The sequence below is a fragment of the Argopecten irradians genome, chromosome 14, assembly GCF_041381155.1.
Source record: "Argopecten irradians isolate NY chromosome 14, Ai_NY, whole genome shotgun sequence".
Taxonomy (NCBI): Eukaryota; Metazoa; Mollusca; class Bivalvia; order Pectinida; family Pectinidae; genus Argopecten; species Argopecten irradians.
Genome location: NC_091147.1, coordinates 39013817 through 39040508, shown reverse-complemented (window position 1 = coordinate 39040508; position 26692 = coordinate 39013817). Strand labels below are relative to the sequence as shown.

Here is a 26692-nt window from a genome sequence, read left to right as displayed (position 1 = left end):
ATATTGATTATGACATCCTAATTAATACTACACGTGATGTCACATGTGATGTCACATATTGATTAAGACATCCTAATTAATACTTCATGTGATGTCACATGTGATGTCACATATTGATTATGACATCATAATTAATACTACATGTGATATCACCAAGAGTTTCCATATGTCTTATTAATGAATGACCGTATGCCATGGCTGGACTGTATGATGATAAGGGATAAAGTTCGAAAGTATCTGGGAGTAAGGTGTAAATGGACATCTGGCAAGTTTGGTACAACTTGAATTTTCTTCCACCAAGGATATTTCTTGTCACATTTGGTGACAATCCATACAGAGCTAATACCAAATTAATAGAATTAACTCAATTTCACACTATTCGGCCCTGCTCCTCCTACACCAGGGGTGTTAGATCCAAGATTTATACACACTCTGTTCTCCTTCCCCAAAGAACGTTTCTGGCAAAATTTGCTTACAATCCATGTAGAACTTTATGACTAGTAGTGATTCGAAAGAAATGTTAGCGGAGAAAGCAATACATACAGTTAGTCAAGGATCAGCCTAGGCATAATTGAGACGAAATCTGTAATGAATAAGTTTGAAATGGGTCCCTTATAGATACTTGATATCGCAATAAAACTAATTGATAGAAATGTCAGTGGTTACGGATAACATTATTTCAACACCTGCACCAAAAATTTAACCTGGCCATTTCGGTCCATTAAGCCTCTTGAAATTCTCAAAATCCAGCATTTTCTTCCTTAAATGATTATTCATACCCAACAACATTTCTAATCTTTAATGAATGTAGAAAGCAATGTCAACTGTTAAGGTGATTTCTCAACATATTACCACTACTTCTCTAACAGTGTCTTACCATATTACCACTACTTCTCTCACAATGTCTCAACATATTACAACTACTTCTCTAACAGTGTCTCAACATATTACCACTACTTCTCTAACAGTGTCTCAACATATTACCACTACTTCTCTAACAGTGTCTCCACATATTACCACTACTTCTCTGACAGTGTCTCAACATATCACTACTACTTCTCTGACAGTGTCTCCACATATTACCACTACTTCTCTGACAGTGTCTCAACATATCACCACTACTTCTCTCACAGTGTCTCAACATATTATCACTACTTCTCAAACAGTGTCTCAACATATTACCACTACTTCTCTTACAGTGTCTCAACATATTACCACTACTTCTCTAACAGTGTCTCAACATAATACCACTACTTCTCAAACAGTGTCTCAACATATTACCACTACTTCTCTAACAGTGTCTCAACATATTACCACTACTTCTCTAACAGTGTCTCAACATATTACCACTACTTCTCTAACAGTGTCTCAACATATTACCACTACTTCTCTCATAATGTCTCAACATATTACCACTACTTCTCTCACAATGTCTCAACATATTACCACTACTTCTCTCACAATGTCTCAACATATTACCACTACTTCTCTCACAATGTCTCAACATATTACCACTACTTCCCTAACAGTGTCTCAACATATTATCACTACTTCTCAAACAGTGTCTCAACATATCACCACTACTAATCTAACAGTGTCTCAACATATTACCACTACTTCTCTAACAGTGTTTCACAATATTACCACTACTTCACTCACAATGTCTCAACATATTACCACTACTACTCTCTCTCACAATGTCTCAACATATTACCACTACTTCTCTCACAATGTCTCAACATATTACCACTACTTCCCTAACAGTGTCTCAACATATTATCACTACTTCTCAAACAGTGTCTCAACATATTACCACTACTTCTCTAACAGTGTCTTACAATATTACCACTACTTCTCTCACAATGTCTCAACATATTACCACTACTTCTCTCACAATGTCTCAACATATTATCACTACTTCCCTAACAGTGTCTCAACATATTATCACTACTTCTCTCACAATGTCTCAACATATTACCATACTACTTCTCTCACAATGTCTCAACATATTACCACTACTTCTCTAACAGTGTCTCAACATATTATCACTACTTCTCAAACAGTGTCTCAACATAATACCACTACTTCTCTAACAGTGTCTTACAATATTACCACTACTTCTCTCACAATGTCTCAACATATTACCACTACTTCTCTCACAATGTCTCAACATATAACCACTACTTCCCTAACTGTGTCTAAACATATTATCACTACTTCTCTCACAATGTCTCAACATATTACCACTACTTCTCTCACAATGTCTCAACATATTACCACTACTTCCCTAATAGTGTCTCAACATATTATCACTACTTCTCAAACAGTGTCTCAACATATTACCACTACTTCTCTAACAGTGTCTTACAATATTACCACTACTTCTCTCACAATGTCTCAACATATTACCACTACTTCTCTAACAGTGTCTCAACATAATACCACTACTTCTCAAACAGTGTCTCAACATATTACCACTACTTCTCTAACAGTGTCTCAACATATTACCACTACTTCTCTAACAGTGTCTCAACATATTACCACTACTTCTCTCATAATGTCTCAACATATTACCACTACTTCTCTCACAATGTCTCAACATATTACCACTACTTCTCTCACAATGTCTCAACATATTACCACTACTTCTCTCACAATGTCTCAACATATTACCACTACTTCCCTAACAGTGTCTCAACATATTATCACTACTTCTCAAACAGTGTCTCAACATATCACCACTACTAATCTAACAGTGTCTCAACATATTACCACTACTTCTCTAACATTGTTTCACAATATTACCACTACTTCACTCACAATGTCTCAACATATTACCACTACTTCTCTCACAATGTCTCAACATATTACCACTACTTCCCTAACAGTGTCTCAACATATTATCACTACTTCTCTCACAATGTCTCAACATATTACCACTACTTCCCTAACAGTGTCTCAACATATTACCACTACTTCTCTCACAATGTCTCAACATATTACCACTACTTCCCTAACAGTGTCTCAACATATTATCACTACTTCTCAAACAGTGTCTCAACATATTACCACTACTTCTCTAACAGGGTCTTACAATATTACCACTACTTCTCTCACAATGTCTCAACATATTACCACTACTTCTCTCACAATATCTCAACATATTACCACTACTTCCCTAACAGTGTCTCAACATATTATCACTACTTCTCTCACAATGTCTCAACATATTACCACTACTTCTCTCACAATGTCTCAACATATTACCACTACTTCTCTAACAGTGTCTCAACATATTATCACTACTTCTCAAACAGTGTCTCAACATATTACCACTACTTCTCTAACAGTGTCTTACAATATTACCACTACTTCTCTCACAATGTCTCAACATATTACCACTACTTCTCTCACAATGTCTCAACATATTACCACTACTTCCCTAACAGTGTCTCAACATATTATCACTACTTCTCTCACAATGTCTCAACATATTACCACTACTTCTCTCACAATGTCTCAACATATTACCACTACTTCACTAACAGTGTCTCAACATATTATCACTACTTCTCAAACAGTGTCTCAACATATTACCACTACTTCTCTAACAGTGTCTTACAATATTACCACTTCTTCTCTCACAATGTCTCAACATATTACCACTACTTCTCTCACAATGTCTCAACATATTACCACTACTTCCCTAACAGTGTCTCAACATATTATCGCTACTTCTCTCACAATGTCTCAACATATTACCACTACTTCTCTCACAATGTCTCAACATATTACCACTACTTCTCTAACAGTGTCTCAACATATTACCACTACTTCTCTAACAGTGTCTCAACATATTACCACTACTTCTCTAACAGTGTCTCAACATATTACCACTACTTCTCTCATAATGTCTCAACATATTACCACTACTTCTCTCACAATGTCTCAACATATTACCACTACTTCTCTCACAATGTCTCAACATATTACCACTACTTCTCTCACAATGTCTCAACATATTACCACTACTTCCCTAACAGTGTCTCAACATATTATCACTACTTCTCAAACAGTGTCTCAACATATCACCACTACTAATCTAACAGTGTCTCAACATATTACCACTACTTCTCTAACAGTGTTTCACAATATTACCACTACTTCACTCACAATGTCTCAACATATTACCACTACTTCTCTCACAATGTCTCAACATATTACCACTACTTCTCTCACAATGTCTCAACATATTACCACTACTTCCCTAACAGTGTCTCAACATATTATCACTACTTCTCAAACAGTGTCTCAACATATTACCACTACTTCTCTAACAGTGTCTTACAATATTACCACTACTTCTCTCACAATGTCTCAACATATTACCACTACTTCTCTCACAATGTCTCAACATATTACCACTACTTCCCTAACAGTGTCTCAACATATTATCACTACTTCTCTCACAATGTCTCAACATATTACCACTACTTCTCTCATAATGTCTCAACATATTACCACTACTTCTCTGACAATGTCTCAACATATTACCACTACTTCTCTCACAATGTCTCAACATATTACTACTACTTCCCTAACAGTGTCTCAACATATTACCACTACTTCTCTCACAATGTCTCAACATATTATCACTACTTCTCTCACAATGTCTCAACATATTACCACTACTTCTCTCACAATGTCTCAACATATTACCACTACTTCTCTGACGGTGTGTGATGCATCATCGTATTTCCCTCTTAATGAACTTATACGGTACAATATTAGCCTTTTTTCCATGTTGACAGGATTTGTTTTCTTAAAGAAAATCATAGGAGGACTATCTAGGACATCTAATATCTCTTTTAAGACTGATTAAATCTTGCCCAATTGCTTTTGCCGGGTTGAGATTGACATCGTTATTAGGATCTTGATAATATGTTTCATTGACTGTTACTTTGTATTTACCACAGTGACGTAATACTATGGTGTGGTGGACTACAAACAGACAAACATATTGTAAATACATGTAGTCCCTATTATTCTCTATTGTTCCCATTGTTAAACTAGGATATGTTGGCTGAGTAGGAGCAGAATGTGGGCGACACACGTGAACAAGGAGCTGATCATGTATTTTGACAGTTGAAATACGTTATAAAAAGGATGATTTTGTGTAATTCAAACCTTGATTTCCTCTAGTCTATAACGTTGTGCACAGTTTCATTTTTGAACTGACGGGAAAACAAAACGGCTATAATCAGACTGTCTTTGATTAATGAAGTTCTATAATCTATAATAAGAAAATACTGCTTTTTGAATTGAGAATGGTTCACTACTGTGCATCATTCTTGATACTTCATGGGTTACTATCACTGCCGTTATATCCTCGATACTCCATGGGTTACTATCATTGCCGTTATATCCTCGATGTTCCATGGGTTACTATCACTGCCATTATATCCACGACACGACAGTGATAGTAAACCCTGGAATATAAGGATAATAAAATACATATGCGATTGGCTAGAAATACCTCAACATAAGGCTATATTTAATTCGTATAGTGAAAGTGCTGGTATCAATATTTCAAAGGAAAAGGTCCATCTCTCACGTGACTCATGGGCGCCAAGATCCCTCGAAATCTTGTAGGCGCCAAATATGATATCTCCGGGATCGTGCTACCCTAAAACTGGAGCGAGAAATGCCGGTTTTCTTTTTAGCCTACCATCATCAGATGGTGGGCTATTCAAATCGCCTTCCGTCCGTGGTCCGTGGTCCGTCCGTCCGTCCGTCCTTCCGTCTGTTAACAATTCTTGTTACCACTATTTCTCAGAAAGTACTGAAGGGATCTTTCTCAAATTTCATATACAGGTTCCCCTAGGACCCTATTTGTGCATATTGTATTTTGGGACCGATCGGTAAACAAGATGACCGACCGACGGCTATCTTGGATTTTGATAGTTAAAGTTTGTTATCTCTATTTCTCAGAAAGTACTGAAGGGATCTTTCTCAATTTCCATGCATAGGTTCCCCTTGTACCCTAGTTGTGCATAGTACCTTTTAGGACTGATGCATAATGCCTTTCGGGACTGATTGGTAAACAAGATGGTCAACCGGCCGCCATCTTAGATTTCATTGTTGAAATTTGTTACCACTATTTCTTAGAAAGTACTATAGCGATCTGTCTCAAATTTTATATGAAGTGTGTTTGAAAAAGTTTGAAAAGCAGGGAAAAGATCCCTCTTTCGACTGTCAGACATAGATCATTCTTTGGTGGGCGCCAAGATCCCTCTTGGATCTCTTGTTTTCTTTTTGTGTGTGTGTTTGTTTGCTTTATTTTTCCGATATACAGAGATTTAGAGACTTATAGTGTTTTGTAGTCTAGCATAAGCTCGCTCTCTCGCTCGTTCTAGCTAAATCTACCTGTATTGATTTCACGATAAAAATGAAGAAGATATAAAACATAAAAGACTATACGCTTGGGTACTGACAGGTCCTTGGTATAGAAATGTGCCGTTAGAAGTATTTTATTGCTAACACAATGCAAACCATACTTTACAATATTTAAGGACTAACTCGAATATATTTTTATGATATGGAGATATAACACAAAAACCGGAGTGTACTCTAACTAAACCACGGTTTGTTATGAGAGTAATGTTGTGTTATATCTCGATGACATAAAAAAGATGTATTCAAATTAATCCTTATAATTCAATTTACTAAAGATAATCTCTTCAATATTCAGAATTCATTTTGGGACTCTTTTGTGTATGAAATCATCACGCCGTTATCTAAGCTAATCCTTACTGAGAGGAGAAAATGTAGCGGCCAGACCGGGATTCGAACCCGGGACCTCCGAACACTAGCAGAATGCTCTGTCGCTAAGCTACCTGGTCACCGATGATCGACGCAGTCCAATCCCGCTACATTACAAACGGCGATGTCATTTTTGTCCTTTATGAGTAGATAAAGTACATTTTTAAGCCAATGAAAATACTCATTGCAAGTAAAATTGAATTATAAAAGTATCAATTCTAGTAGCAAATAATTTCAGTAATTGAAAGATTCTTCACCTCTTGCAATGTGTGTGGAATGCAATTTACAACATACATACATTCAAAGCTGTAGACAACAAAGTTGATACAATTAAGGATTCTGTAAATTGAGATTTAAGAAAATTTAAATGAAAATAAAAATTCAAATGTTTTCTACAATTAAAACCATAATAGAACAATAGTTTGGAATAACAGAAGATATACAATGCATTGAAATCATGCAATGAAAAAAATATATTTACCAATCACTGTTGAAAAGAAAATAGAGTAAACATCACTTAATAACCTCCTGACAGAAGCTACACAGTACTGACACGTATCCACTAGAGTATCTACACAATTTCAATCATAATGCCGTAATTACTTTGCATCAATCAGAATGAGTTCAAACGAAAAAAAGACTTCTTCACATTAATTAATCATTTAAAATTTACTGACTTGTTCACATATACTTGTAGATGCGTTCATAACTCATCTATTATATCAAAGATCTATACAAAAAGAACCCACCCACCCCATGCATCGTCGGTTACCCACGTTAATCAACCTACGGTCTGATAGTTTATACAATGGGTTTCTGGGGTGCACCTCATAAAGCATCTATGATATCAATACATTGTACTTTCTTACCGTTTTAAAATATTAAAAAAAGAAAGCTTGGGTTTTTTCCATATGATTTCATCTCTACTTAATGTACAATATCTGTAGAATTTATCTAATATTGACTCATTATGAAATCATACGAATATATATGACAAGGTAATATTCATCATTCCAGTGCCTTATTACCGGAATCAACCGAGGTTTGCCGAATGGGTTGGACGCATTTTAGATTTAGAGTTACTTCCCTTCGTTTCATTCCGTATCTACACCCAGATCTGTGGTAACTGGGCACGGTGAGTAAGTTCATGTACAGTTCATTCCAATATTTCAGTTTCCATTCAAACAACTAGACATTGCAGTTCAATAACTAGGCTATCTGTGTATGACATTATGAAATATACTGTATTAATATCACAAAATGACAACGTAATCTTTATGTTAGTAACGGTAACGAAGTAGAAACCGAAAGTAGAGAGAAACGCAATGACAAAAAATCCTCTAATTGAAATACAGACCCTATTATCACTCAGTTTGATAAAGTTTTAGGAACTTTCAACATCCCATAATTAGGAACCAATGGAATTGTACGTTAGCTTCCAGAATCTTGGAAGTGAATTTCTGGGGACGAGAAAGAGCTGTAATAATTTGTTCGTGTACGTAGTCATGTCGCCCAAACATCATAACAAAGCTTAACGTATATGTATACTGGGACGACATGTTTTCAATTGAATGTCTATAAAGTACAAAGGTCATCAGAACGAAGTAGAAAACGAAAGTAGAGAGAATCATTATGAAATTATAGTATTTCCAAGTCCTATTATCTTCTTGTTATTAACGCTGATGTATTGTGATCCGACATGTGAGAAAATTAAATGCTGAGTATTTTTTTTTTTTTTTTTGCTAGTCACATCATGAGCCTATATGTCATATCCACGCACAGGGGGCCAGTTCAATGAAAACGGATGTTGTCCTACATTTTTGTAATTGGTGGATGGACTGTTGAATATACCTAATAGTCAAGTGATTTTTTCAGGAAAATACGAGATTTCATAAGTTATTAAAAAATTGGAATATTTACTGAAGAAAATCACATGACTATTAGGTTTGTTCATCAGTCCATCCACCAAAATACAAAAACATGTATGACAACATGCATTTTCATTGAACTGGCCCTCTGTGAATCCGAGCTAAAATTTAGATATATACTATCACTGTAGGTGTATCTAAATATCTATTCAAACTATTTTAAATCAATAAGGTTGCCCATAGACCTAATACTGCATCTAGGCTTGCTTCTATTTAAGTTTATTCAAATTAATGACATTGACTTCATTCAAAAGGGATGTTTTTTAATAGCCAGACCTGGTACTGGTATTGCATGCTACGATGAATTAGAAAAAAAAGGTTAGCAAGTGTGTTTGTAACAAATGATCTTGAACTTCATTCATGATCACAGGTGTCGTATAGGCCAAAATATTAACAGAACTTCTCAATAACTTAAATATCTTAGATACCTCAGATTGGATCTAGGGAATTCTGGGGTAAGCTAGGTTTTACCATATTTATGCTTTCAAATGACTGACCTTGAACTTCAATCATGGACACATGGATCAAACAGGTAAAATCTTAAACCAATTTCTTGTCAATATCTAACAGTCATAGAGACTAGATACCAAAAGTCCTCAAATAAAATGACTTTGACTGAGGTAACAAGGGTCCAAAAACCTTAAATCATGTCAGAATACTTAAATGAAGGTTACCAGGTTTGTTCATATACAGTGTTAATTGAGATTGATCATCATTTTTAATTAACCTGTGTAAAACATGGAAATATCTTTAAATTCACTAACAAGACTATCTATATTATAAGGCCTTGTATAGTACATATACATACACCATAATCAACAGATAGCACTGAGCAATTCAGTCCAATAGGTATATGATAATTTGTCTTGGCCGAGTGTGTTATGTTTGAGTTCTACTTTAGTTATGACGGTCTGTCAATGTATCTAATGGTAACAGGACAGTGAAAGGAAAAATCAAAATAGCATGAACTAAATGGGTATATAAGAATGAAGGAAAAGTGCATTTTACTCCCTGGGACTGTAGGTGTAGAACTTGTGTGTGTGGTAAGGGACCCCCCGACTCCCCACTAGCAAACAAAATATAACAAAGCTAAAATGACAAGTCTGTGTAATTCAAATCTTAAAACTGTTAAGACTTAGCGATTTAATCAAGCATAAAATTTAAATAATTTAATTGATGATTATTATTACTTTTAGATCCACGTTGATCACTACCAATAATTACAATGGCTGAAGGCGGACGTCCTCCAGAACTCGACCTACACTTACTTGAATGTCCAATCTGTCTTGAAAGACTCCAACAACCCAAGTCCCTACCTTGTCTACACAGCTTCTGTCAGGAATGTCTTGGGACTTACATCGACAAGGAAATATCTGATAAGAGGGTGTCAGATACATCATTTCCCTGTCCAATCTGTCGGAGGATGATCTCTCCTGTCAATCAAGCTGAACCAAAGGAGAAATGGGCGGAGCAGTTCCCGACTAATGTCGTGATCCAGGACCTTGTCCAGCTAAAGGAACGTTCATCTGAATTACCATACTGCAAACCATGCCAGACCAAAGGTACCCTGACTAATCCAGCCAAGTTCTGGTGCAAAATGATGAACACACATTTTTGTGAGAACTGTAAGGAACACTATCATGACATCATACACAGTGACTGTGATATCTTAGATATCAGTGAGTATGATATCAGCAGGTCAAAACCGGAGGAATCTGTTTCGAAATGTGATCAACACGGAGAAAAAATCTGTTGGTATTGTGAAAAACACCAACGTCTTGGGTGTCATGTATGCATGATCAAATACCACAGGCAGTGTGAACAGGAAGTGGTGATGACAGCCAAGGAATATTTAGAGAGGTTAAAATGTGGGACACGACTAAGAGACATGGAAGAGATGCTGAAGAAAGGTGCTGAAGCCATGAAGTCGTTGATTAAGGACTTTGATGGACAGATCCAAACCTTGGTTCAAAATCAAGAAGTTGCTCTGAAGAGCATCACAGACCTACGCCAGAGGATCGAGAAAGAACTAGATGAATGTCAGAAAGCCGTCACGGATGAATTGGTCACAAAGTATAAACATGAGAAAGAGAACATCGAGGTGTCGTTACGGCAATGTGATCGTCTGATGAAGGGTATGCTAAATACCATGAAGTCTTCCGTCAAAGCTGTAGAGGAAAACAACCCCATGGAGGCTATAATGATTTATCAGAGGGGACAGGCCGAGATCGAGTCATGTCAGGACCTGATAAAAGATATGAGTGAACCCTATACATCCGTCAGTATTCAGCATCAGGTTCCTAAACCTGGCACTCAACGTGATCACATGTTGGGGAAGATTGTGATTGAGAAACGGAGGCGACGTTTTCCTGTTGATCCTGTGTTCCGTCGACTGCCACTGTCAGAGCGCCAAGCGAAGGAGATAAGGAAGTTCAACGTAAATATCCCAGCTGATAAATCCACTATTGGTATAGGTGGTATTGTGTACCTTCCAGATAACAACATAGTAGTTAGTGACTGTGGTAACAAGAGACTGAAACTGTTTACAGACGAAGGACAGTACCTGGATCAGCTGACGGTTCCTGGAAATCCCATTGATATGTGTTTGGTGAACAACACTACTGTGGCAGTCGCTGTCCGAGGTAAAGGTGTACATGTGGTAAAAGTGGGGGACAAAAAACTATCTCTGTCATCTGTCATCAACACAAAGAAAAAAATAATTGGTATCACACATAGAGACGGGAGGTTTGTAGTGAGTGTTGAGTGTGGAGGAGTGTACAGTCTGACACAGGACGGAGCCACTGACATGTTACACACATATGACAACATATGCTGGAACCTTGGACATGATACAGAGAGAGGTGACATACTCGTCAGTACTAATAACAACACAGACGGACAAGTCGCTGTGTCCAGACTGTCGCCAGACAAACGCCGCACGGACGTGATGAAGGTTGGTGTCGTTAGAGGTTCTGCTGGAATAAACGTAGACAGGGAGGGAAACATCTACGTGTGTGGTTGGAATTCACACAACGTCGTACAGATATCTGGGGATGGGACACGTGTCCGGGAACTACTGACATCTACAGATGGAATACAGAAACCAAGGACAATAGCTGTTAATGGTGAAAAGTTTGTGGTTTCCAACCTGAATGATACTGTGAATGATCGTAGCTACATTCGTATCTTTCAACTCTGCTGAATTAATGGAAACCGTGAAACATAACAATAAATGACAATGATGTATTACTAAAAATAAGAATCTATTAAAGATCACATCCCCAAAATAACTGTGATTATTCAAATGAGAAAGCTACGTCTCAAAATCTAGAACAACCTATGTTAAAATGGTGTCACTATGTAAAATGAAATAAAGATGTTCTATAATTTGAGTTATAACAAGCCTTTGTTATTTTTCACCACCTCACGTTAGATATAGATTTTACACTCGTGAGTATGTAGCAAGGAATAATACAATACAATGAATTACAATAGAAACAAACAACTTGTGTGATGATTGAAATAAGAAGATCATAACTAACCCTTGTCTGTTTATCTTTCACTTTCTAAAATTTCATCTCAGAATCCAGAAGAATCACTATGTTCACGATGTTGCTATGTACAATGAAATACAGATGTTCTATAATTTGATATGTAAGAAGCCTTTGGTAATATCCACCACTTCACGTAAGATATAGATCTTACACATGTGGTTATGTAGTGAGGAATTTATTTTACAAGTGGTATAATTTGATATGCCACGTACAATTTTTAACACATGTTGCATACCAACTTATTTAACAAGGTTTATATATAAACATTTCATATTTCACAGCCATGAGTGAAATGTTACGTAATTTGTCATTATATTTTGCTACTTTAATGTGTTGTGTTTTATCATTGTGTATTCTTCAATTTGAAGGCCAATAAAAATAATAATGATAATAATAATCAATGGGCAAAAGTGTCAATATTGTTTGCTTTTAATTCAAATGGAATATACCTCATATGCAATGTTTCTAGCCACCATAGTGTGATTTTAATAGTTAAATGAAAATACTGTTAACAGCAAAGTCATTTAAGGATGTTCCAGGTTTGTTGGTGGAGGAAAGCGCAGCGTACCTGGGATTCAAACTTGGAACCCAGAGGTGATTTGTCGGGACATCTTAACAATACAAACATCACAGTCCCCTTTTGTCTACTAAGACAATCACATGATGTCACATATTGATTATGACATCATAATTAATACTTAAAATGATGTCACAAAGAACCACCAAAGGTTTTATTCATTAATCGCTGGACTGATCAGTTGTGTTAAAAGGCAATTATGTTAATTTGTTAATATTAAGGGTTCAAAGTTCAAAGATTAATGGGCATCTGGCAAGCTTGGTACAACTTGCATTCCCTTCCACCAAAGGTATTGTCAAATATGTCAAATTTGTACACTGCAAATAATTCCATTTTAGTAGTACAGGTATGGTGAAATTGCACATACCATATTCGACCTAATAAGCGCCCCCGTCCCTATAATCACCCCTTCCCCTTTTTTAGGCTTAAATTCCACTTACCGTAATCGACCCAATAAGCGCCTATGTCCCTATAAGCGCCCCTCCCCCTTTTTGAGGCCTAAATTTCAATTGCCCAGGCATAAATAAGGACCAAAACTACATAAAACGGTAGAGATTTGGAATAATTTTGACTTATTAGCACCTTCTCATTTTTATCAATTTTCTAAGTGCCGCCCTGGGCGCTTATTGGGTCGAATACGGTACTTCAAATTAATGCAGTCTGAAAACAAGAGATCCCAGAGGGATCTTGGCGCCCACCAAAGAATGATCTATATCTGACAAAGGAAAGATGGATCTTTTCTCTACTTTTTAAACTTTTTCAAACATACTACATATAAAATTTGAGACAGATTGCCTCAGTACCTTTTGAGAAATAGCGGTAACAAACTTCAACTATCAAATTCCAAGATGACTCCTTGGCGGCCATCTTGTTGATCAATCGGTCCCGGTCACAATATGCACAACTAGGGCCCTAGGGTAACCTACATGTGAAATTTGAGAAAGATCCATTCAATACTTTCTGAGAAATAGCGATAACAAACTTTGAATATAAAAATCCAAGATGGCTGCCTGGCAGCAATTTTGTTGACCGATCAGTCCCAAATCACAATATGCACAACTAGGGCCCTAGGGGAACCTACATATGAATTTTGAGACAGATCCCTTCAGTACTTTCTGAGAAATAGCGATAACAAACTTTGAATAACAAAATCCAAGATGGCTGCCTGACGGCCATTTTGTTAACCAATCAGTCCCAAAATGCAATATGCACAACTAGGTCCCTAGGGGAACCTACATATGAAATTTGATACAGATCCCTTCTGTACTATCTGAGAAATAGCCATAACAAACTTTAACTATCGAAATCCAAGATGGCGGCATGGCGGCCATCTTGTTCACCGATTGGTCCAAAAATGCAATATGCACAACAAGGGCCCTAGGGGAACCTACATATTAAATTTGACAAAGATCCCTTCAGCACTTTTTGAGAAATGGGGATATCAAACCTTAACTATCAAAATCCAAGATGGCCGCCTGGCGGCCATCTTGTTTTTCCTATCAGCCTCAAAATCTGTATGGCACAAATAGGACCAAGGGTAACCTCCATGTGAAGTTTGAACAAAATCCCTTCAGTAGTTCTCAAGAAATATCGATAACAAACTTCAACTGCCAAAATCAAATATGGCTGCCTGGCGGCCATCTTGTTTTTCCGATCAGCATCAAAAATCTGTATGGCACAACTAGGGACCAAGGGTAACCTCCATGTGAAGTTTGAACAAAATCCCTTCAGTAGTTCTCAAGAAATATTGAATAACAAACTTCAACTGCCAAAATCAAAGATGGCTGCCTAGCGGCCATCTTATTTTTCCGATCAGCCTCAAAATCTGTATGGCACAAATAGGGACCAAGGGTAACCTCCATGTGAAGTTTGAACAAAATCCCTTCAGTAGTTTTCAAGAAATATCGATAACAAACTTCAACTGCCAAAATCAAAGATGGCTGCCTGGCGGCCATCTTGTTTTTCCGATCAGCCTCAAAATCTGTATGGCACAAATATGGACCAAGGGGACCCTCCATGTGAAGTTTGAACAAAATGGACCTGCAGCAGTTTTTACGAAATAGGATAACAAGCATTGTTTACAGACGGACGATTTGAATAGCCCACCATCTGATGATGGTGGGCTAAAAATGAAAACAAGTGTTGATTTCCTTACTGCTTTCTTTTGAAAATTGATTTATGGCTTACTTTGTAGAACAATTTTATGAAAAGCTAATCCAAATTTGTTTCTATTAACCCCCCTCCCCAGATTTGCTTCAATTTTTTAAGCGCCCTGGGCGCTTGTTGGGTCGAATATGGTATATAATTAACTAAAAAATTTTAAGATTCTTGCAAACAAAATTTGATTCATGAAACAATTTATTGTCAAGATAAGATTCAATGGCCATATCTACAGAACCAGTAATGGGTAATATGCCAAATCCCTGTGTCTCTTTATTGTCTACAGAACCAGTAATGATTAACATACCATGTCCCTGTGTCCCTTTAGTATCTGCAGAACCAGTTATGGGTAACATGCTGTGTCCCTGTGTCTCTTAATTGTCTACAGAACCAGTACACAATTAGTAGAACGTAATTTTAAAGTGAATAGTCGGGTAAAGGAAGGCTAAAGTCCGTAAAAATGGTGTTAATATATCCAGTATAATTTCTGATGAAATAGAAAAATATAATTTCCTGTCAAAAAGGCTTTGCATGCTAAGAAATTAATTGATATTATAGGAACCCTGAAATGTCCTCCTAACTAGCTATGTCCGTGTTGACAATTCCACGCAGTCTCGATTTTATAGAGTTATTTTCATAACTGTGTTAAATTTACACAGGGCTTTCAATAATTCCAATGGTCAAACCTGGACAATGTAAGCAGAATTTGACAGTCGTTTTGATATGTAAGGACTTTTGAAAGGCCAATGAACGCATTTACATATTTTCTTCGCCAGACTATTCACTTAAAAATATTACCTTGCTATTGTACATAACACCAGCATTTAAGATTTGATGTGATTTGGAAATTGTAATACATAAATACAGCCTTTGCTTGAATAAAAGATTGTTTTATTATAAATATAATCATATTTGAAACAAGTGAATTATTAACAGTCATTCAAATGAACCATATTCTTTTGTTAATATCAGCATTCTGTTTCTCAAAAGACAGGGTCAGATCCACTGGTACATTTGATTCTTTTACATCTGTCAATATTCTTCTTCACATATAGTTCATCCTTTTTCTCAAATTAATATAGTTTATCAAATGGTTTTGAACAGAGATCCATCAAATGGATCCCCAGTGTGTCCTTTCTTCAGTTTGATGTAAAGGGACAATTCAGTGAAGCTAATTCGTTACATAACCACGAAGCAAAATATGACATAAATGTATTGTTCTACATTCCTTATGAAACATATGACAAGAAATAGTGACAAATTTCACAACATTGTTAAGTATTTTGATTGATACCATTGAAATTCCAAATCGTTGATCAATAGGATTAAGCAGGTACAACATGTACGCTGTACCCTTACCCGAGTCAAAGTCACACACGTTAAACAAATGCAATACATAGCCACTGAGGAGTTGATGAAATTATTTTTAGACAAGAACATGCATCTGATAATGTTAACACAACTGTAAGAGCGTTTTGAGTAGTTTTAGACAAAAAATTCTTTATTACACAGGCAAGGGTCAGGGTTCGGCATACAAGGCTATGTGTAATGGCGATTGAACATTTCACATACAATTAACTACAGTAGGCTTTTCTGGCATATCACAGTAAAACCAACTGATCTAATTTCCATTAGAACTGGTTTGTTTCCAAAATATGTGCAAGTTTTAATGTACTCTTAGACCGAATTGTCCCTTTAAGCACTTTTTAGGGCCAATTAGAGATGCCATGACACGTTAGAGACAAACAAAGTTTTTAGTCCATTGAACCTTTTGTTTCACTATATCATCCGTGACAAACTTGGTGCATTATAATGGTGAAGAGAGACATCAATTGTAAGTACTCGTCAGCTCCATCCATCAGGCATTTGTCAACAATCTGAAAAATAAATAATTCAACATTGATCAGGCATTTGTCAACAATCTGAAAAACAAATAATTCAACATTGATCAAGCATTTGTCAACAATCTGAAAAACAAATAATTCAACATTGATCAAGCATTTGTCAACAATCTGAAAAACAAATAATTCAACATTGATCAAGCATTTGTCAACAATCTGAAAAAACAAATAATTCAACATCCATCAAGCATTTGTCAACAATCTGAAAAACAAATAATTCAACATCCATCAGGCATTTGTCAACAACCTCATGTCAACCTGAAAAACAAGGGGCCCAAATCGCTCACCTGCTATATCTGGTAATCATGGTGCATACTCAAGACATATAAGAGTCAATAAGAATTTCTATGTATGACCCCTATAATTTCAGGTGTCTAGGCTTATTAGTTCTTGATAAGAAGTTGCGTAACATTTTAGTCTCTTTTAATTTGACCCCTGTGACCTTGAATGAAGGTCAAAGTCATTCATTTAAACAAATTGCTAGGCCTTCATCCCAGCATGTCAAATGCCCAATATCAGTTCTCTAGGCATAATTGCTTATTAAGAATAAGTTGTTTGAAAGATATTTTAGCCTATTTGACCCCTGTGGTCAAAGTCATTTATTTGAACAAACCTGGTAGCCCTGCATCCTAGCACGTTACAGGCCTCATATCGGGTCTCTAGACATGGTAATTAAGAAATTGTTTAAAGAATTTAGCTTATTTGGCTCCTGTGACCTTGAATGAAATACCTGCATACTATAAACCAAATATCAGGACTTTGGGCAGGTGAGCTCCTAAGCAATTCAACATCGGTTACACATTTGTCAGCAACTTGAAAAATAAACAATTCAACATCAATCAGGCATTTGACGACGACGTGAAAAACATGTTAACGAGCTGAAAAACAAGTACAATAAATGATTGAACCTCTCACAATAAATTGTATTTACTCCGAGTAGGAAATGACAGGGAAGGGAAGTAACTCTTCCTTATGTGAAGAGCCTACATCCAACTAACATTCAGATTTAGTGAAATATTGTGTCCCTTCTGATATGTGTACACTTACTGCAAGCTTTTCAAAGATGGCTGCTTTTTGTTTGTCTGTGAGATCTTCCTTTTCTATCAGTTTTTCATGCATTTGTGTGATGACTTGTGACGCTGAGTGACCATCGTTAATGAGGCCCTGGAATTACAGCAAATAAACAAATTAACAATACAGTGAAACAAATAAACAATAATTCAGTAAATAGATTGGGAGTCTTAGTGAAACTACTAAGGGTGATTGGATGGTGGAGTGGTTGAGCCGCTCGGCACTCACCTTTCACCTAGCCGGCTGGGGTTCGATCCCCAATGAAAAGATTAGGGGTCACCTGCCCGATTACATTGGTTTTCTCTGGGTACTCCGGTTTCTTCCCACACTAAGACCTCTTCTGTACTTACTTCCAAGTCATTGTGAATGATTTGTAAAAGTATATATATATATATTTATATTTCGGTATTCTACATAGCCTTACCTAGGTTAAATTGTTATATGATTATCAATTAAGTCTCAGTGACCTTTTGATACAGAAAATATGTTGGTTGGATTACTGAACTGATTACCTGCAATATTCTTCGATAGTCAGTTTTAGCAACAAACTTACTCATTTGACACCAAATATAGTACATGTATTAAATTATTTGGTGTATGTCATATTAAGTGGCAACAGCCAGGTTACCACGGTGATTTAAGGACATGCCAGGTTTTAGAACGAATATACGTACCCGGCCTACTATACCTTTCGGCCAGGTACGAATTGGTCCCTATGTGTCGTAGTGGAGCACTGCCTCCGAAAATCACTCGGGCACAGTTTTCTATACCTTTTTGTAGGTTTCCGATTATTTTATGCGTATACATGCATTTACATATTATTTTTGTCCAAAACAAACACAACTACCATTCTTAATATCTACCGTACCGTTCACAAGACGTCAAATTCACAATTAGTGGACTTGCCGTATAAATTTCCTTCAGAAAGACCTTCATATGTATTATGTAAAAAAAAAATAATGCCTCGATGAGAATTTGATATTTTATGTGGTTCAGTTTTATTGCCGAGTAGGTAAGCGACATCAACCAAGTACGATATAATGCAAACCGACGTTTTATAATGGTTTGCATAATCATTACTTTGCTCCATTAGCAGTAATAGGCGCCAACTGTAGCTCTAAAGACGACATCATTTTCTGTCTAAAAGTCCTTTGAGCTACCATAGTGCAGTTAGCCAGGTTTAGGAGGTAGAAGAAAGTTAGAGTACCCGGAGAAAACTACTGATCTTCACTCAGTACCCGGAGAAAACTACTGACCTTCACTCAGTACCCGGAGAAAACTACTGACCTTCACTCAGTACCCGGAGAAAACTACTGACCTTCACTCTACTGACCTTCACTCAGTACCCGGAGAAAACTACTGACCTTCACTCAGTACCCGGAGAAAACTACTGACCTTCACTCAGTACCCGGAGAAAAACTACTGACCTTCACTCAGTACCCGGAGAAAACTACTGATCTTCACTCAGTACCCGGAGAAAACTACTGACCTTCACTCAGTACCCGGAGAAAACTACTGACCTTCACTCAGTACCCGGAGAAACTTGACCCACTCGTACCGGAGAAAACTACTGACCTTCACTCAGTACCCGGAGAAAAAAACTGACCTTCACTCAGTACCCGGAGAAAACTACTGACCTTCACTCAGTACCCGGAGAAAACTACTGACCTTCACTCAGTACCCGGAGAAAACTACTGACCTTCACTCAGTACCCGGAGAAAACTACTGACCTTCACTCAGTACCCGGAGAAAACTACTGACCTTCACTCAGTACCCGGAGAAAACTACTGACCTTCACTCAGTACCCGGAGAAAACTACTGATCTTCACTCAATACCTAACAACAATTCCATGTGGATTCTTAACTCATAACCCAGAGGTGGTAATGTTTTTTTATGAAATAGAAAAATGAAGTTTCCTGTCCCGTTGTGCATGCAAAAAAGTTAATTTAAATTATAGGAATCCTAAAATGTCTTCCCGTCTGGCTATGTGTGTGTTGATATTTCCACACAGCCTCGCTTTCAAATAGTAAGGCGAATTCATTTTAGAACTGTGCTAAATTTACATGGGGCTTTACCATAATTTCAATGGTCAAAACTGGTTTTTAGTTCACCTGGCCCGAAGGGCCGGTGAGCTTATGTCATGGCGCGGCGTCCGTCGCCCGTCGACATTTAATTTAAATCGCTACTAGTCATAGAGTTCCGCATGGATTGTGACCAAATTTTGCCACAAACATCCTTGGGTGAAGGGGAACATAACTTGTATAAATTTTGGCTCTGACCCCTCAGGGGCAGGAGTGGCGGGGCCCAATATAGGGGAAATAGAGGTAAATTCTATAAATCGCTACTTGTCCTAGAGTTCTGCATGGATTGTAACAAAATTTGGCCACAAATATCCTTGGGGGAAGGGGAACAGAACTTGTATAAATTTTGGCTCTGACCCCCCGGGGGCAGGAGGGGGGGGGGGATAGGGACATAAGAGGTAAATATTCAAATTCCTGCAGAAAAGAAACAATGAACCTGTATTCAGAACATGACTTGACATTACAAACCAGGTGAGCGATACAGGCCCTCTGGGCCTCTTGTTTTGTTTGTCTGACTATTCACTTTAAAAGTAGTGTTGATGATGGAGCTTTGAGTGATACTGTTATTATTATTGATAACCACGATGAAAGGGAGAATTAATTTGTCAGTAAAATACTTCACCAATCTAAAGTGATCATATCCAATAGTTTCCCTTAGTTTACCGATTTACTCACTTGAACGCCTGCATCCAGCTTCTCATAGGAGTCTGTGCTGCAAACAGCAATCAGGTCATCTAAAACTTGATCAGGTACAACCTGTGAAAAATACAAATACCTAATAATGAAACTATCACGTCAGGAAGCCATTTGTTTGAGCCTTAAAGAGAATTTTTCTGACTCTCTTGGGGGACCAATAATGACCCGCTACTTCCCTATTCTACTAACATTTGTCATTTCCAGGACTCACCATTTCCGATTTTCTTTCCCTGTTTCCGACATTAGCGATATTTTCTACTTTTGATTGCTATTGTAAACCTACTATTTCAATACCCTTTACTGCTACCTACTAATAGTAAATTGTTTTTTTTTCTAATTTTAACTCACTCCTGTTTTTCTGCCTTACTACAAAGGTCCCTCTTGAAATTTCTGATTCAGTCCTGCTATTTTTAGATGCTATTTTAGATTCAGTCCTGCTATTTTATATGCTATTTTAGATTCAGTCCTGCTATTTTATATGCTATATAAGATTCATTCCAGCTATTTCTGATTCACTACTGTGATTTTTGAAACCTTCCTTTTCTTTCTGATCTGTCACCATTTCTGAATCATTCTTTCTATTTCTGAATTGTCATTTCTGTTTCCGTCTCACTCTGACTCTTGGTATTATCATCTGGATATTTCTAATTCACTCCTGCTATTTCTGACTTACCCCTGCTATTTCATCAATATCTTCTTCTGTAATAGTTTCCTCTGCTTTTAGTCGAGAAGCACTTTGTAAATAAGTGATTGCCTTTCTCAGGTCTCCTTCTGATGTTCGTAAAAGAGCCTTGATACCCTGTCAGATTTTAAAAAATTATAATGAAAATATACAGTAAACGTACATTTCTAGTGGTTCTTTTTTTTTTTTTTTTTTTTTTTTTAATTTTTTGTGCCAGACAAAAGCGCTTAAACACATTTTGCTATTCTGTACATCATTAGGATTACAAATACTTCACTGTAATAATCAACTGAATTCATCACTGGGCTAACACATGTTGAAAATAAATTTTGTGCTAACATTTTGTGTGCTAAAACAAGTACGTTTGCAACAATTTATATCTGTAAATGAAATTTGAGCTAAAAATTCACACATTATCATGTAAGTGATCACTGTAAACCAACTTCCTTTGCGGCTGCTAAATTTCACAATTTCCATTTCAAAACAAGTTCACGAAAATTAACATTCATGGATTTAAAATTTTAATGGAATTTACAATCAATGATGTAGGTGTTAAATTGCAGATATAAATTTTCGCAAATTAATTTAGATCGCACAATTCCTGAAAATAAATTCTACAGTATGCATCAAGTAATACAAACAAGGACATATTCATTCAGATCCCCCGCCAATGGAGATATCAAAGCTGAAGTAAGTTTGATTGTGAAGACTAAAACAGGAGAAAGGAAGTTGAGCTAAAGAAAGATGGAGTATAATTCAAGTAATGCGGGGCTGCAATTGTTGAATCAGGTATACAACCTTGACATTTATATTAGACTTTATACACAAAGATGGGTGGAGTTTTGCAAAGTAACATTTACCATTTACCATGATATTTTCAGCAATGTTTTCATTGTAACGGAAAAAGTGCAAAAATTGAAAACCTAAAAATAGCAAAAGGTACTACTAGACCATAAAAAGAATGTGTCTATGAAGTTTCGTGGAAATATCTCTGCTGGTTTAAGAGTTATGCTCCGGAAACGAACCTGGTTCAAAAATATGATATTTTCAGCAATGTTTCCATAGTTACTGAAACAAGAGGCCCAAAGGGCCTTAACGGTCATCTGACTACCTTGACAATAGTAAAATTAATTATATATGGTGTCACTTTGTCAGGATCATGTCAGGATCATTTTCAATTTCTTTCAACAAATTTTATTTCAAACAAGAGGCCCAAGGGCCTTTAAATATAGGAAATTAATTAGACATAGTGTCATGGTAGTCATCTTCGATTTGGGATCAACCAGAGATGTAACAATACTTTGTCTGGACCATGTCAGGATCATTTCATGCAAGTTTCAGCCAAATCCCTTCGGGAGAACTTGAGAATAAGTTCAAAATGTGTTTTCAAGATGGCGGCTGTGACGGCCATCTTGGATTTTGGATTGACCCGAAAAATAACAACACTTTGTCGGGACCATGTCAGGATCATTTCATGCAAGTTTCAGCGAAATTGCACCGGTAGAACTTGAGAAGAAGTTCAAAATGTGTTTTCAAGATGGAGACTGTGGCTGCCATCTTGGATTTCAGATCGACCCGAAAAATAACAACACTTTGTCGGGACCATGTCAGGATCATTTCATGCAAGTTTCAGCCAAATCCCACTGGAAGAACTTGAGAAGAAGTTCAAAATGTGTTTTCAAGATGGCGGCTGTGGCGGCCATCTTTGATTTCGGATCGACCCGAAAAATAACAACACTTTGTCGGGACCATGTCAGGATCATTTCATGCAAGTTTCAGCCAAATCCGACTGGTAGAACTTGAGAAGAAGTTCAAAATGTGTTTTCAAGATGGCAGCTGTGGTGGCCATCTTGGATTTCTGTTCGACCCGAAAAATAACAACACTTTGTCGGGACCATGTCAGGATCATCTCATGCAAGTTTCAGCCAAATCGCACTGGTAGAACTTGAGAAGAAGTTCAAAATATGTTTTCAAGATGGCGCCTGTGGCGCCAATCTTTGATTTCGGATCGACCCGAAAAATAACAACACTTTGTCGGGACCATGTCAGGATCATTTCATGCAAGTTTCAGCCAAATCGCACCGGTAGAACTTGAGAAGAAGTTTAAAATGTGTTTTCAAGATGGCGGCTGTGGCGGCCATCTTGGATTTCGGATCGACCCGAAAAATAACAACACTTTGTTGGGACCATGTCAGGATCATTTCATGCAAGTTTCAGCCAAATCGCACCGGTAGAACTTGAGAAGAAGTTCAAAATGTGTTTTCAAGATGGCGGCTGTGGCGGCCATCTTGGATTTCGGATCGACCCGAAAAATAACAACACTTTGTCGGGACCATGTCAGGATCATTTCATGCAAGTTTCAGCCAAATCGCACCGGTAGAACTTGAGAAGAAGTTTAAAATGTGTTTTTAAGATGGCGGCTGTGGCGGCCATCTTGGATTTCGGATCGACCCCAAAAATAACAACACTTTGTCGGGACCATGTCAGGATCATTTCATGCAAGTTTCAGCCAAATCGCACCGGTAGAACTTGAGAAGAAGTTCAAAATGTGTTTTCAAGATGGCGGCTGTGGCGGCCATCTTGGATTTCGGATCGACCCGAAAAATAACAACACTTTGTCGGGACCATGTCAGGATCATTTCATGTAAGTTTCAGCCAAATCGCACCGGTAGAACTTGAGAAGAAGTTCAAAATGTGTTTTCAAGATGGCGGCTGTGGCGGCCATCTTGGATTTCGGATCGACCCGAAAATAACAACACTTTGTCGGGACCATCTCAGGATCATTTCAGGTAAGTTTCAGCTCAATCCCACTGGTCAAACTTGAGAAGAAGTTTCAAAATGTGAAAAGTTAACGCACGGCGGATGGCGGACGGCGCACGGCGGACGGCGCACGACGACGGACGAAACATGATGACTATAGGTCATCCTGACCCTTCGGGTCAGATGACCTAAAAATGCACAAAATGAAAACCTAAAAATAGCAAAAGGTACTACTAGACCATAAGACCAATGTGTGTATGAAGTTTCGTGGAAATATCTCTACTGGTTTTAGAGTTATGCGTCGGAAACTATTCGTACAGACGGACGGTCGGACGGAACCCATTTGTATATCCCTACCAACTTTGTTGGGCGGGGGATAATTAACAATGGATATAATTAATGTACCACGTGATACCTGATAACGTTTGTGCGGGATATCATCATTTGACATCATTCCATCACCAATAGTAACAATATTCCCACACAAACGTTATAGGATATCACGCGATACATGAATTATTCTCATTACATTTAATGATTACCATTTAATTGTATTGTATCAATCAGAAATCAATTTTCAAATACACATATATATGCAAAATATGTCTAGCACGTGTAAGCTGTTTTTTCCCTACCCCGGTAAAAGACAGAGTTATCTTTTCCCTAGCAACCATGGGATAACTCTGTCGAGTATGGGAGAAACCTTTATTTCTGTTCAAACTCATGTAATACTTTGATTCTACAAATCCTACAAACCTGGTCATCACAGCTGATGCTTTCTTTGTCACAGATCCCCTTCAGTCTCTTAGTAAGTGTTTCTTCAGACAGTGGTTTAAAACGGAACTTTGCACATCTTGAAGCAATAGGCTCGATGATGCGACTGACGTAGTTACAAATCAGACAAAATCTTGTGGTCTTGGTTTCTTTTTCCATTGTTCTCCTTAGAGCTGCCTACAATCATAGTTGTTTAATAAAGTACATAACCCCGGTAGGTCATTTTATGAAAATTCACAGTATATAACTCAAAATCAGAAAACAATTTCTTAAATGATTTTTAATTTTCTCGATATGGCTTTAAGGGTGTATATATAATTTAACCACTTCTTAATATTTTGCAGATCATTTTTTCGCGACCATGGCAATACTGCAAAAACATCAGCGTAGCATAAATAAACGGCTACAGAGTTATCTGTCCTTTAGGGATGTAAAAATACATCGGACTATCGATTTATTGCGATTGTATGCCTCTCAACTCGATCAATCGATGGCAATTTCAAAAAGTCGATAACAATCGCTGATAGTATGTAAAACTATCGATAGTTTCAATAGTCAGATATTTTTCTGTAACTTAGACTAAAATCATGTACTCACAGAGTTTTCATACAGTAACAGACTAACAGTCACGATAAAATGTCACTTTTCCATGCTTTTCTATCCAAAACGCAAAAACCGACAATGTTCTCAATCACGATCTTCATTGCGTTTGAGTTGGCAGTGACACTAGCAGGTAAAGCGAAGTTACTCTAAACCAATGCTTCACTAGATGTACATCATGGCGGCCAATTCATCGACCGGATTGTAATCGAATTCAGAGTGCAATACTATCACAATACCATTGCAATTGCATCCTGCAATAGTTAAACTATTGCAATAGTGTTTCCCTCGGTAGCAATAGTATTGCAATAGTTAAACTTTCCCTCGATAGCAATAGTATTGCAATAGTTAAAATTGTAGGCAATAGTCACCCCTACTGTCCTTAGTATAGGAAAGAAAATTATGTTTGCTTCAGTATAATCATGTTATAATTACAAACACAACATAACAATATGGATACGCTCCAACAAGGGCAGATAACTGTGTAATATCCAAAAACTGATTAAGGGCATTTCTTTAATTTTACTTCGGATTCATATGTTCTTTGTTTTGTCAGTTATGGACTTATAAAATGCAGCTAAAGTGATTGAATTGATACCTCTTACTACTGACACCCCAACAATACTATTTAGGAAACCAAGGCCTTTTTTGTTTAATCGGAACAACTGGTTCGACTATTTGTTAAAGTCATTATTTCATGAATAAATACTGAAGGTTTGATACAGGCCTGTGAGGACTTTTTCAATATATAACTACCATCTTTAATTCATAAACAAACGACTTGGTACAACCAGTCAAACTGTATAATCGAAAACCGCCCAAATTTCTTAAAGGTATCGCTTCTAGATGCATATGAAATTCATGCTACAAACAACATATATATGTATAAATGTGAGCAGACGAAAACTGGATGATGAGACGAGACAACTGGATGATGAGACGAGACAACTGGATGATGAGACGAGACAGCATATGATATGCAACAATATATTTCTCTCATACCTATTGGTTCAGTACTAGTTTATCTTGTACAATACACTTGTGCCGTCTGAGACTGTAAATGGTTACCCAACATGCAATGCAAC

General features: G+C 37.1%; 2 protein-coding genes across 3 annotated transcripts; one reads left to right on the top strand and one right to left on the bottom strand.

The window, feature by feature from the left end:
- The first annotated feature begins 7799 nt into the window (after window positions 1–7799).
- Window positions 7800–12142, top strand: LOC138308265 (E3 ubiquitin-protein ligase TRIM56-like). 2 transcript variants are annotated; one of them, XM_069249259.1, is made up of 2 exons: window positions 7800–7957; window positions 9947–12142. In XM_069249259.1, the coding sequence occupies exon 2, from the start codon at window positions 9976–9978 to the stop codon at window positions 11950–11952; it is 1977 nt and encodes a 658-aa protein (XP_069105360.1). In that variant the 5' UTR covers window positions 7800–7957; window positions 9947–9975; the 3' UTR covers window positions 11953–12142. The 2 variants fall into 2 exon arrangements, with proteins under 2 accessions (XP_069105360.1, XP_069105361.1); XM_069249260.1 differs by having other exon boundaries at window positions 7837–7961.
- A 3768-nt stretch (window positions 12143–15910) lies between these two features.
- LOC138308245 (replication factor C subunit 4-like) lies at window positions 15911–26483 on the bottom strand. The gene is made up of 5 exons (XM_069249233.1): window positions 24990–26483; window positions 21465–21590; window positions 20771–20851; window positions 17990–18106; window positions 15911–16918 (listed from the first exon to the last, which is right to left on the bottom strand). The coding sequence occupies exons 1-5, from the start codon at window positions 25164–25166 to the stop codon at window positions 16826–16828; spliced, it is 594 nt and encodes a 197-aa protein (XP_069105334.1). The 5' UTR covers window positions 25167–26483; the 3' UTR covers window positions 15911–16825.
- Window positions 26484–26692: the final 209 nt, after the last annotated feature.